Below are 12,553 nucleotides of genomic sequence, written 5' to 3' on the forward strand. Positions count from 1 at the left end.
AATCTGGAGAAGAGGACAGGAAATAATTACATTAAGTAGTGTTTCTCCTTTGACTCCAATTGCTGAAGCTGACAATAGAGTCATTTCATAAGGAGACAGGCCAGTGGGAGCTGAGGATATGTGTGTGTGTGTATGCAGGCTGAATCAGGAAACAAAGAGCAGCAAAGCAGGGTGGTTGAGAGCCAGGCTGTAGGGCCAGGGGTTTGGCTCTGATATGTGGAGCTACGAATTCCCAGCTTTGTGACAACAGACAAATTATTATACTTTCTTAATCTCTCTCTGTATCAGTTTCCATGTATGAAAGATGAGTATGAGAATAGGCCCTATCATAAATTGTTCAGTGATTGAATTTGAGTATATATTAAATACTATATTTATAAAAATTTTGCACATACACACACACCTACACTTTACCATTGAAGTGCTTAGCACATAGTCTGTGCTGAAAACATTGTTAAATTATATAAGAAACCAGTGGGCAGTGCTTTTGACGTATAGTAAGCTAAGGTGCTCTTGGCAAGTCCAACTTTTAGTCAAAAGCATATAAACTCTGTTTCTATTCTAGAACCATGTTTTCTTCTGGGCCACTTTGAGAATTATAGTTAGCTCTAGTTCATGCTGTATAATTATTCCTCCACAAGTACCTTTGTAAATAACACTAAATTCTACTTATGCTTTAGTATCTCAGTCACGTCCGACCCTTTGTGACCCTTTGGACTGTGGTCTGCCAGGCTCCTCTGTCCATGGTATTCTCCAGGCAAGAATACTGGAGTGGTTGCCATTTCCTCTTCCAGGGGACCTTCCAGACCCAGGTATCAAACCTGTATCTCCTGTGTCTTCTGCATTGCAAGTGGATTCTTTACCATTGAGCCATTACCAAGGCATTTTTTGTCAGTTTTTGGATATTGTTATAGCCTGAATGGAGAAGACAATGGCAACCCACTCCAGTACTCTTGCCTGGAGAATCCCATGGACGGAGGACCCTGGTGGGCTACAGTCCATGGGGTCGTGAAGAGTCAGACACGACTGAGCGACTTCACTTTCACTTTTCATTTTCATGCACTGGAGAAGGAAATGGCAACCCACTCCAGTATTCTTGCCTGGAGAATCCCAGGGATGGAGGAGCCTGGTGGGCTGCCGTCTATGGGATCGCACAGAGTTGGGCACGACTGAAGCGACTTAGCAGCAGCAGCAGCAGCAGCAGCATAGCCTGAATAATTTGGAAATATCAGAAGATTTGCATTATGAGAAAATATCAGTAATCAAATGCAATAAAACATTCACTTCTTCAGTGATTAAAAATTATTGTTTGGGGCCTTCTCTGGTGGTTCAGTGGCTAAGACTATGTTCCCAGTGCAGGGGGCACAGCTTCAGTCCTTGCTCAAGGAACTGAAATCCCACATGCCACACTATGCAGCCAAAAAGAAAAGCCTTATTTGTTTTAAACTCATTCTTACTTGTTGTTTGAGTTTTTGTGGTCCTTAAATTCCTTTGGCAATCCTATGCTTGTACGAGTCTGCAGGTACTCAGCTGAGTAATTAAAGGCAGAGAACTTTTTCTTAAATAAGAAAGAATAAAAATCTACCTGATACTAGTACAAACTACAGTATGAAGTAAAATAGTGAGGCAGTGGTTTCCTGAGTAATTAGAAGGTTGACCATCAAGTAAGATATTAAACTGTAAAATGGCTAGTCAGAATTATAGTCAGCTAATTAACTAGATAACCCTTGTAAAGACAGTCAGGTGAAATTGAATTAGAATGGCAATTTTTTTTTTGCTTTAGAGTATCTTGGAATTTTAGGAAAAAAAATTGGGTGACATATAAAAGTGAAAGTCAACATATTAAAAACATTCTGATGTGGGAATATGAAGCCATTCAATGAGTCGTAATAATCACTGTTTGTTCTTATATGAACTGTTGCTCCATTTGATCTTCATAGCTGTCCTGTTGGTAGATGGGTGAGGAAGTGATACTTTTTGGTCTCCCCTGTGTGGCTATAGTAACTGAGACTCTGGATGGTGCAGCGACTGCCTCCCCTGGGTGCCCAGAGGCACCCATGCACAAACCCAGGCAGATCTGCCCCACGTTCCTTTGTCTGACCACCAGACCTGTGTGCCACTTAAATAATTTGAGATCTTTCCTTCAGATCACTACTGTGATCACTTGAGAGGCAGAGGGTGTTGGGCAGAGTGAAGGCAAAGGAAAGAAGGGTTGAAGGATAAATGAGGCAAGACAGTGGAGGAGGGGAAACAGGCTGGTGGATTGGGCGTGGGCTCACAGGTTACAGGGGGAGGGTCCTGATGGTCATATCTCCCGAATATTGGGATGTGTTTTGTATGTGTATCTAATCCTTTAGAAGTGGTGCTTGTTTTTGTTGTTGGTGGTGAATTATTTACTGGGAAATTGCCTGTATACTTTGTTTCTGTTCCTTGAAAGGGATTAACCTGTCATTTGGTCCTTCCTTTCCTCTTTACTTCATTTCTTTATTCATGTGTGTTTATTTCCCTGTAGAATAAAGTTTAAGTGACCCGAGTTTTAGAAATACACTGTGGAACTTTGTATATAGTCAATGTTCCCTCTTTGCCATTCTTTATTATTGCATTTAAGAGATTCTTCAGTGATCAAAGAACATACACATATCCCATTTATTCCAGGGATAGGAAAGATTTAACTTCAATCCACTCTCAACAATCAGCTGGTTTGACAGTTATAAAGTAAAATCTCCAATGGAAATATCAATGCAATCTTCCCTGGTCCCATATGAGAAAAATCAGAACACTTGGGTTTTTGTATGGTTGACCTTTTAGGTTTTAACACTAACCTGCAGTAGGGTTTTTGTTAAAGTTTTATTTTTTTCTGCCTTGAAAGTCAAGTGATGTCACCTCTGCTCCTGTTAACTGAAATTAAATAACTCTTCCTACTAATTCTGAAATAAAATTTTGAGACTGAATAATTATACAAAAATAGTCCCATTCTGTTTGTATAATTTGAATTAGCTCAGTATTCATTCAGTTAGGACTTGAAAGACTAATAGAGACTTGAAACACTAACCTCTCCTGGTGGGATTCCTTAGATCTAAGCATCACTATTGGGTTAGCACTGTGGTTCTACCAGTTCCAAATCCTGAGCTGACTACTTTCCCACAGGTAACATTCTTTTTCATGTGGTATGTAAAAGGATCTTGTATACCTGTTTTATTCACCTTGTGGGGTGGGGTGGGGGGGAACACCACCTTGTGGAGAAGATAATAGCCTAATGCTAAATAATTAGATTCTGGAACATAGTGATTTATGACTGTGGTGAGCTGAAAGAGCTTAGGTTGAGTTCCAGGTCTTCTACTTGTAGCTGTGTGAACAAGTTATCAGTCCCTAGTGGGCCCTCAATTTCTTAATCTCCAATAAGTGGGATGGGACAAAAATTTTCACTAAGGAATCTTTTGTTTTTCTCAGAAGTAATCTTATAGAGAATTCCCAAACATAAACGAGACCAATGAAAGCTGTCTTGCTTGCTTTGGGGTGGTGGGAGCAGAAGCCTCAACCTTCAGCCTGCAGGATTTCTCCATGTATTGTCATTGTGAATGTTCTGGACTTTGAAGGACACTTACAGTTGTAAATGTATGGATGTCTATCTTCAGTTCAGTCGCTCAGTAGTGTCCAACTCTTTGCGACCCCATGGACTGCAGCACTCCAGGTCTCCCTGTCCATCGCCAACTCCCAGAGCTCACTCAAACTCATGTCCATTGAGTTGGTGATGCCATCCAATCATCTCATCCTATGTGGTCTCCTTCTCCTCTGCCTTCAATCTTTCCCATCATCAGGGTCTTTTCAAATGAGTTAGTTCTTCGCATCAGGTGGCCAGAGTATTGGAGTTTCAGCTTCAGCATCAGTCCTTCCAGGACTGGCTTCCTTTAGGATGGACTGGTTGGATCTCCTTGCAGTCCAAGGGACTCTCAAGAGTGTTTTCCGACACCACAGTTCGAAAGCAGCAATTCTTCGGTGCTCAGCTTTCTTTATAGTCCAACTCTCACATCCATACATGACTACTGGAAAAACCATAGCTTTGACTAGACAGACCTTTGTTGACAAAATAATGTCTCTGCTTTTTAATATGCTATCTAGGTTTGTCATAACTTTTCTTCCAAGGAGTAAGCGTCTTTTTATTTCATGGCTGCAGTCATGTGATTTTGAAGCCCAAGAAAATAGAGTCTGTTACTGTTCCTACTGTTTCCCTATCTATTTGCCATGAAGTGATGGGACCAGATGCCATGATCTTAGTTATCTTGCAGGAAGGATATTCTTAGTTCATTTTTATAGGGGAATCTCTGCTTGCTCACAAACTTCAAGTTAATACTAACCACCCCCGATTATCTTCAGTCAGGGATTTAATACATGCAGTCTGGTGTTTGGTCCTTCTGATCCTGTCACTTTCATTAAAGTGAAGGGAGGAATGCGTGCTAAGTCTGACTCTTTGAGACTCTGTGGACCGTAGCTGGCCAGGCTCTTCTGTCCAAAGGTTTCTCCAGGCAAGAGTACTGGAGTGGGTTGCCATGCCCTCCTCTAGGAGATATTCCCCACCTTGGGATTGAACTCCCCTCTCTTACATCTCCTGCATTGGCAGGTGGGTTCTTTCCCACTCACACCACCTGGGTAACACCAGGAATAACAGCCAGTAATTTTTATAGTTTTAAAAGTCACCATAGCATAACCTCATGTAGAAGTTAGATGTCTCTGACAACATTATGTCTAATGTAGTAATCATATTTACTTCTATACTTGATATTTTGGTAGTTCATGTAAGGAAGGTATTGCTTACACATTTGCTTATTGAACTTGAACTACCTGTCCTTACTCAGGCTGAATTGGGAGAAGGCAATGGCACCCCACTCCAGTACTCTTGCCTGGAAAATCCCATGGCAGGAGGAGCCTGGTAGGCTGCGGTCCATGGGGTCACTAAGAGTTGGACACAACTAAGCATCTTCACTTTCAGTTTTCACTTTCATGCATTGGAGAAGAAAATGGCAACCCACTCCAGTGTTCTTGCCTGGAGAATCCTAGGGATGGAGGAGTCTGGTGGGCTGCCGTCTCTGGGGTCGCATAGAGTTGGACACGACTGAAACAACTTAGCAGCAGCAGCAGAAGGCTGAATCACAGGCCAACTTCAGGAAAAAGAAGATTTAAGGCTTTTCCCCTTTCATATACACATGCTTATTATCTACCCAAATAAAGCAAGGCAGTCTAAAAGAAAGAGTAGCTTTTCCAAAACTAACCTTTGCCTGAGACTGTGTGGGGGCAAACCTTTTATTTCTTAGAAGACAAAAAGATATAATAAAATGTTTAACATTCAGGCAAGTTGAGGAGTTGCACAATATTGTAAGTTTAAAAAAGATTGCTTGTATTTCCTTGGAACTTTGTAAATTTTCAGAGCATTTGTCACTTAAGTATAGTGTATGTTAAAAATCAATGTGGCTAGGCAAAAGAAGTCAGACTGCTGTTTAGTTGCTAAGTCGTGTCCAACTCCTTTGAGACCACATATACTGTAGCCCACCAGGCTCCTCTGTCCAAGGAATTTTCCAGGCAAGAATACTGGAGTGTGTTGTCATTTCCTACTCCAGGGATTGAACCCCAGTCTCTTGCATCTCCTGCATTGCAGGCAGATTCTTTACCACCGAGCCACCTGGGAAGCCCCTATCCTTGTACTGCTTGCAGTTTACTGAGTAAACTTTCAGCACCATATGCTCTGTATCTGTTTCTTGAATTTATGTGTTGACAATGCATGAAATAAAATATTTCAGATCCTTCAGAAAAACTTTACAGCCTAACCTCAGAAGAGTTACCAGCCTTCAACAACCATTTGCTGAATATAAGTCAGACTACCCTAGATTTCCTTAAGACCTCATGTGCGAGGGGTCTCTGTGGATTTGAGGAACAGAGGTAGGTTAAATATGGTGCTTATATGTACAAAGAGTGCATCGTAAAATTTTTGACAACCCCCAACTAGTTACCTTTACTACATAAATAAAGATTGTCCTCATGTGTGTACTTATATGGCTATTCTTTATAAAATGTTTAAGTGCTTTGCTAACCTAATATCAGGATTTAGTGAAAGGCTTATGAAGTGGTTGCTTTAATGTGAAGAGATAATTCTCTGCTGCACAATGTGTGTCAGGAAAATGAAAAGACATTTGGAATTTAATAATCCTTCACTATTTCTTCTTATATTGAAAAACAGTTGCCTTACTTGCCTTCATTAACTTACTGAATTTCAATATTTTGCATTCATAGACTCTTACTCAATGTGAATAAAGTTTTTAGAATAGAATATTGAGAAGTCTCCTTCTTGAAATCAAGTCTAGATTGTTAATGATATCATTTTAATCTATATGACTTCATTCTTCCCTTACACAGGATAAGAGCATTTAGAGATGGTGATCAGTTTATAAGGAACATTGGTAAAACTAATAAATCTTCAGAAAAGTAGTCTATCATGTCAAGGTGTTATGGTCATACTAGAATTCCCTGAAAAAGGAAGAGTGGTTCTTCTAAACAGACTGAGAAAAAAGTAAAATAAAATCCCCTTGAATTGTAAATTCTTTTGACTTGCTGAAGTCTAATATTGTAGTAAAAAGAAATCAAGAGTTCATATTCTGTCTTTCTAAAGGAGAAAATCATCTGTCTGTGGTCCAAGGATTTTTCCATTTCTAACACCACTTACATTTCTTTTTTTAAAGAGATCAGTATAAAGTTGCTATTTTTTTCCCTAAAAATAAACCAAAGTTACCAAGCCAACTTCATAAAAAGAAGGACATTTAGGACTAAATATAAGGGGATTATATTAATAGAATAAAGCACAGTTATTTAAAATTAAAAATTTCCTGAAAAAGTTATTACCTTGTCCTTCTTTTCTCTATTTAGACCAGTGAAAGGTTTTTTTTTTTTTGCTTTCATTTTTAATCACATTTAAGATCTGAACTGGACCACAGATAAGAGCTTACAAAATGCTGGTTTAACCTGTTTGGGGCATAAAATCCAAAAACGAGTTCTATCCATCACAGGGTGAAATATTTTATATTATTTAATAGTGTACATGGGCTGAAATTTTTAATAACTTGGACCAAAATATCTGAACTATGCGGACTCCTCTCTGTGCCCCCATACTACTACTTACCCCTAGCCTCAGACAGCAACACACTAGAGTTTCCATGAGTTCCTTTTCACCATAAGATGCAACAAAGTAAAAGAACTACATAGTTGCTGTCATTAATTTTGGCTTTGGCATATCTAGACTGGCTATCCACATGGTCCTAAGTGATTTATCTGGCAGCTTATTCACTGGGATTCTGTTAAACAACCAGCGTAATGATACAGGCTCTTAACAAGAACCTGGAGGCTCTGCAAGTTTCTGAAGTATTCTTCTGAGGTATCATCAATGAAAGATGCAGCCAGAGACCATGAAATCTTCTCTCCTTGGTTCCACTGTGGCTTTATCTCTTGAGAGAGGGAGAATGATGAGAAGAATGGAGGCTTGGTTTATTGGGCACATTGAGAATTATGGTCTCAGTCTGAAACAGCACCACCCCCCTGCCCAATGTCTGCCTGCCTCCAGTTACTTCAGTGTGTGTAGTATTGATCAGAAGATAAATGAAGAGTTGAAACCTGGTTCTGTATATTGTGTATTGACCTTTTAATGTATTTCCAGCTCTTCTGAAAAGGATACTGGAATCCAGTCTTTGCTGACAGTTTCTGAAAGCAGTACGGATGAGGAGGAAGAAGATTTTCTTGACAAGCAACATGTCATTACACTCCCGTGGTCAAAGAGTACCTAGTGATCATTCATTACTTTTTCCATTTTGTACCCAGAGTAAAGCAAACCTGAAAAAAGTTATCAAATGATTACCTGTCCGGGTGATAGAGATTTTTGATTATTGTCTCTGATATTTCAAGGTTTACAGACTAATAAAAATTAGTGAAATTATAAGTTTAAGGGCTTTTTCTTCCAAATTGCAGATTATATTAGTAACAGTCAATGAAATTTTTAAAATAAGTTGTAACTGTGTCTCTAAGAACTTATCAGAAGGTAGTACTGTTGCATGTAGGGGGACCCCTTTCAGGGCCCAAACTGGGCTCTTGTCTAACACTCAGAAATGAATTGTCCTAGGAGACACATGTGCTGACAAAGCAAGAGATTTTATTGGGAAAGGGCACCCGGGTGGAGAGCAGTAGGGTAAGGGAACCCAAGAGAACTGATCTGCCACGTGGCTTGCAGTCTCGGGTTTTATGGTGATGGGATTAGTTTCCGGGTGGTCTTTGGCCAATCATTCTAATTCAGAGTCTTTCCTGGTGGCACACGCATTGCTCAGCCAAGATGGATGCTAACGAGAGGGATTCTGGAAAGTGGATGGACACGTGGTGTCTCCTTTCAACCTTTCCCGAACCCTTCCGGTTGGTGGTGGTTTATTAGTTCTGTATTCCTTTTCAGAATCTCCTGTCATAAAACAATTCATGCAAATAGTTACTATGGTGCCTGGTCAGGGTGGGCGGTTTCAATCTGTGTACTTCCCCTAACAGTACATGATTATCTTTTTAAAATTAATTTATATTTATTGAAGTATAGTTGATGTACAGTATTAAATAAGCTAGTACATGCTTCGGAGAAGGCAATGGCACCCCACTCCAGTACTCTTGCCTGGAAAATCCCATGGACGGAAGAACCTGGTAGGCTGCAGTCCATGGGGTTGCAAAGAGTCGGACACGACTGAGTGACTTTCCTTTCACTTTTCACTTTCATGCATTGGAGAAGGAAATGGCAACCCACTCCAGTGTTCTTGCCTGGAGAATCCTAGGGACGGGGGAGCCTGGTGGGCTGCTGTCTATGGGGTCACACAGAGTCGGACACGACTGAAGTGACTTAGCAGCAGTAGCAGTAACAGTACATGCTTATCTTTAAAATAATGTTTAATTGTTAAATTATGTTTTAAATAATTGTGTCACCAATGTACATTTGATGGCCTAGTTATACTTGGCAGTATCACTGAGACTGGAATCCATTTTTTACTTTGATTAGTTTTTTTCTTCTTGTTGGGGTTTTTGACATTTACAGGTGTTTTGGTAGCATCAAAAGTTGTTGCTAGAAGAGAAAAAGAGGACCTGAAATAAAATGAACATGATACTTGCCATTTTCTGTTATGGTAAAACAGTGGAAAGATCCCTTAATTATCTAATTTTGGGATGGCCAGTGTGATGGTTCATTTTATGTAGCAACTTGGCCAGGCTAAAGTACTCAGATATTGGCTACACTTTATTTTAGATCTTTCTATAAAGGTATTTTTCAGGTGAGATTAACATTTAAATCAACAGACTTTGAGTAAAGCAGATTACTCTCCATAGTAGACTGAGGTCCTCTAAGGAAGAGAGAATTCTGTCTTCAGACTACCTTCAGGTGAAGCTAAAACATCAGCCCTTCCCTGGTCCCAAGCCTGTAGATTTTGAATTTGCTAGCCATCACAACTGGTTCTGTTCCTATGGAGAAGTACAAACTGTGTTTCCCTGACTAGTACAAACACAGTCAGTATGGAGGATTGTTGTGGTAGGTTAAAAAAACACCCAAAACTACATTTTAAAGTGTTTTGCTAGTCCTGAGTGGTAGTGGACCCTGGGGTTGGTTTGTATTCAAGATTTCACATAATTTTATAATGCAAGAGCTTCAAAAGGGACAGTAGATGAAAGGAGAATAGTTTTATGGATGTCACTTTGCAATGTCTTTGGACAATTTCTCCTTAAAGCATTTGTTGACTTACCAGAAAAACATCCCTACAGCTTGGCAAAACCATTATGTCATCACCACAGCATAGACATATCTCAGGATTCAAACTCTTTTTAACCTGGATAGTATTCTAAGATTCTAAATTCTGAGATTCTGGGTAGACCCCATATAGACTGATGGTTGCTTAGTGTAAATCTATCTTTAATACTTTTTTCATGGCATCAATAAATTGTACTGGCATTCGCACACACCATCTACTTACAGGGTAGAAAAGGCCGATACAGAGATCTATCAGCATTTCTATGTCTTTTAGCATACAAATGCCACTTATAAAAAGTGACTTACATAAGTGAACATGAAGTAACCAGGAAAGCCAATCATACTATCAGAATATAATTTTTCAAAAGAAATAACTTTAAGAATGTGAGTCCTCAGCATTGTTATTGTTCTCTTAGCACTTCTTCCACCACAATCCCAGAGAGAGACAATAGCGAGTCAGCCTTGAATCTTTATCATTTGTGTCAAAAGCCCTTGTGGTGTCTTACCCTGAGGCTGAATTTTAGTATCTGTAGTTTAGTATCTGTAGGGGATTTCCTCTTCACCTGTTCAGATAGGAAGAGCTGCTATTTTTCTTTTCAGTGTGTCTGCTCAGGTTTAAAGTTTCTTGGCTTTTCTTCTCCTCCTTTGCTCTAAGACATCTTCCTCTCCCTTTTAATGAAAAAGAAAATTGTTTCTCTGGGTGCAATTTGTAAAACTCTTTTTTTTTTTCTTGGACGAAATGGTAGGAGATGTTATCCTATTCTCATTAGGAAAGTAGGCCCACTACTTTTCCTTCTGTGTATTCAGTCATGGCTTGAATCTTTTATTAACTAGCTCAGAAGGAGATTTTATAATATTCTATTACTTTTTATAATGTAAGAATTTTGAAGTAAAAATTAAGATGATAATTAGTTGTCATTGGTGTGTTTCTGGCCAGAATTTGAAATAAGGAATGAACCATTGATTTTGTCATTTGACTCTCAATATAACATTGAAATTAAAAATGAGGGTCCTCTGGGGCAGAGCAGACCCCCTTCTGCCTTTATTTGCTTCCCATAACCACATATTTAGAAAAGTTCCTAATTCATTCGTCATTAGTCTAATGAGGAAATAAAAAACTAAATAAGATTAGAACCGTTGCCTGAAGCAACTTCAGTGTGTTCTCTCATCTGGGAGATCAAGCTTAAAATCGTTGTTAAAGGCATGAGCCTAGTTCTCACTGTGGAATTGAGAGAGTTACAGACATTCTAGAAGAATCACAACCATATTCCCAATTCTGGAATTAGTACAGTGTGCCTCTAGAAACTCCTGGACAAGTGATAACATGATTTTACATGCATATTAGGATTTAGCAATTTGTATTCAGACTTGCCTCTGGTGTACAGCCAGAGTAAATCCTGTAATTTTACAATTCTGGCAATACACATGATAGAAACAAAATTAAATTATAGTTGATAATTTAATATGTCTTTTGATACTTGTTGAAGTCATCCGTATTTGGTGCACTCTGAATGAGTCACACAATGCAGGCCAGTGGCGCACCCCACGCTTAAGACCACTTCATTCTGTGTTTATACAGGAGGGGCAAGACAATTTTTTCTGGAACAGATGAAATACACAATGGCTCCATCTCTATAATAAGGCACTGAAATATTTTAAATAATGCCTTGATTCAGAAAAACCAGTCCTCTTTGTCCCTATGATTCAGTTGTTGGAAAGATCTTGAGCAATGCTTATCTCATCTTGACTTTGGGCACATGCCATTTTCTCATCTCCAAGGTCTCAAAATGTACCTTCTCAAGAGACTCTTAACTTCTATCTAAATTAATTCCCATTATTCATTTTATTCCTTCTTGTAGTGTCCTACTTTTTCCTCTGTAGCACTGATAATTTTTAATCTATTTGTGTGTTTTTTTAATGTATATCTCTCAACTAGATGATACAGTTCAACAGACCATGGAGTTTACCTATTTTGTTCACCACTCTTAAGTTTAGCCCCTATCTTATGCCTGGCTGAGATTGAGTGGTCATTAGTAATGAATGAATGAATGAAAGGAAAAATGTGCAGGATCCAATTGATAAGCTGCCTCAATCCCTAACTTTTCCCAAGGAAAGACAGCAGAGTATATATAGTGGGAGAAACACAGCTTATCAGGTTACACTGTTTACTAGATGGCAGATCACTTAGTTGAATGTGATCCTTTCTGAATTGGAGAAAAAGATACTGAGTGGCTTGACTTAGCTCAAAAGATGGTGTGAGTATAAAATGTATTGAGTGCAGAAACCTTTGGGAACTAGAAAGTGCTGTGCCATGCTAATTATCATAATTTCTCATGTGTTTACCCTACGATCATTGAATATACAGACAAATTAACAGGTGGATTAATTAGTGAATTTAGGACCAAGTTGACATAAATGATCTCTGAAAATCACTCAGTATCAAAAATGAAGACTGCATGAGTGAGTTGGACAATTAGATTGAATATTGTATAAAGCTGGCATTAATGTTGAAATCTAAATATCTAAATTTAATTAAAAATATTTCTGAAACATTATTCTCTGTGTTTATAGATTTCTTCTATCATGTGTAAATTCAGAGTTTTTAAATATTAAAATTTCACTGGTACTTTATAAACACTGTGCATCATACTTCCAGAAAAGGAGAAAATTTGAAAACATACTATTTATACCTCCCCAAATCTGTTTTTATAGAGCATTCTGTTTCATCATAATTTTCATCCATGGTTATTTATT

The 12,553-nt window shown here is 38.7% G+C and overlaps 1 protein-coding gene across 7 annotated transcripts in view; it reads left to right on the top strand.

Moving 5' to 3' along the window:
- Nucleotides 1-7,975, top strand: part of ZBBX (zinc finger B-box domain containing) — a 125,410-nt gene extending 117,435 nt beyond the window's left edge. For all 7 annotated transcript variants that reach the window (XM_061416798.1, XM_061416816.1, XM_061416807.1 and 4 more), the window contains 2 exons: nt 5,793-5,931; nt 7,697-7,975. In XM_061416798.1, coding sequence (XP_061272782.1) covers nt 5,793-5,931; nt 7,697-7,823 — 266 coding nt within the window. In that variant the 3' untranslated portion in view covers nt 7,824-7,975. The remainder of the gene's footprint in view (nt 1-5,792; nt 5,932-7,696) is intronic.
- The last annotated feature ends 4,578 nt before the right edge of the window (nt 7,976-12,553 follow it).

The sequence above is a fragment of the Bos javanicus genome, chromosome 1 (assembly GCF_032452875.1).
Source record: "Bos javanicus breed banteng chromosome 1, ARS-OSU_banteng_1.0, whole genome shotgun sequence".
Classification (NCBI taxonomy): domain Eukaryota; kingdom Metazoa; phylum Chordata; class Mammalia; order Artiodactyla; family Bovidae; genus Bos; species Bos javanicus.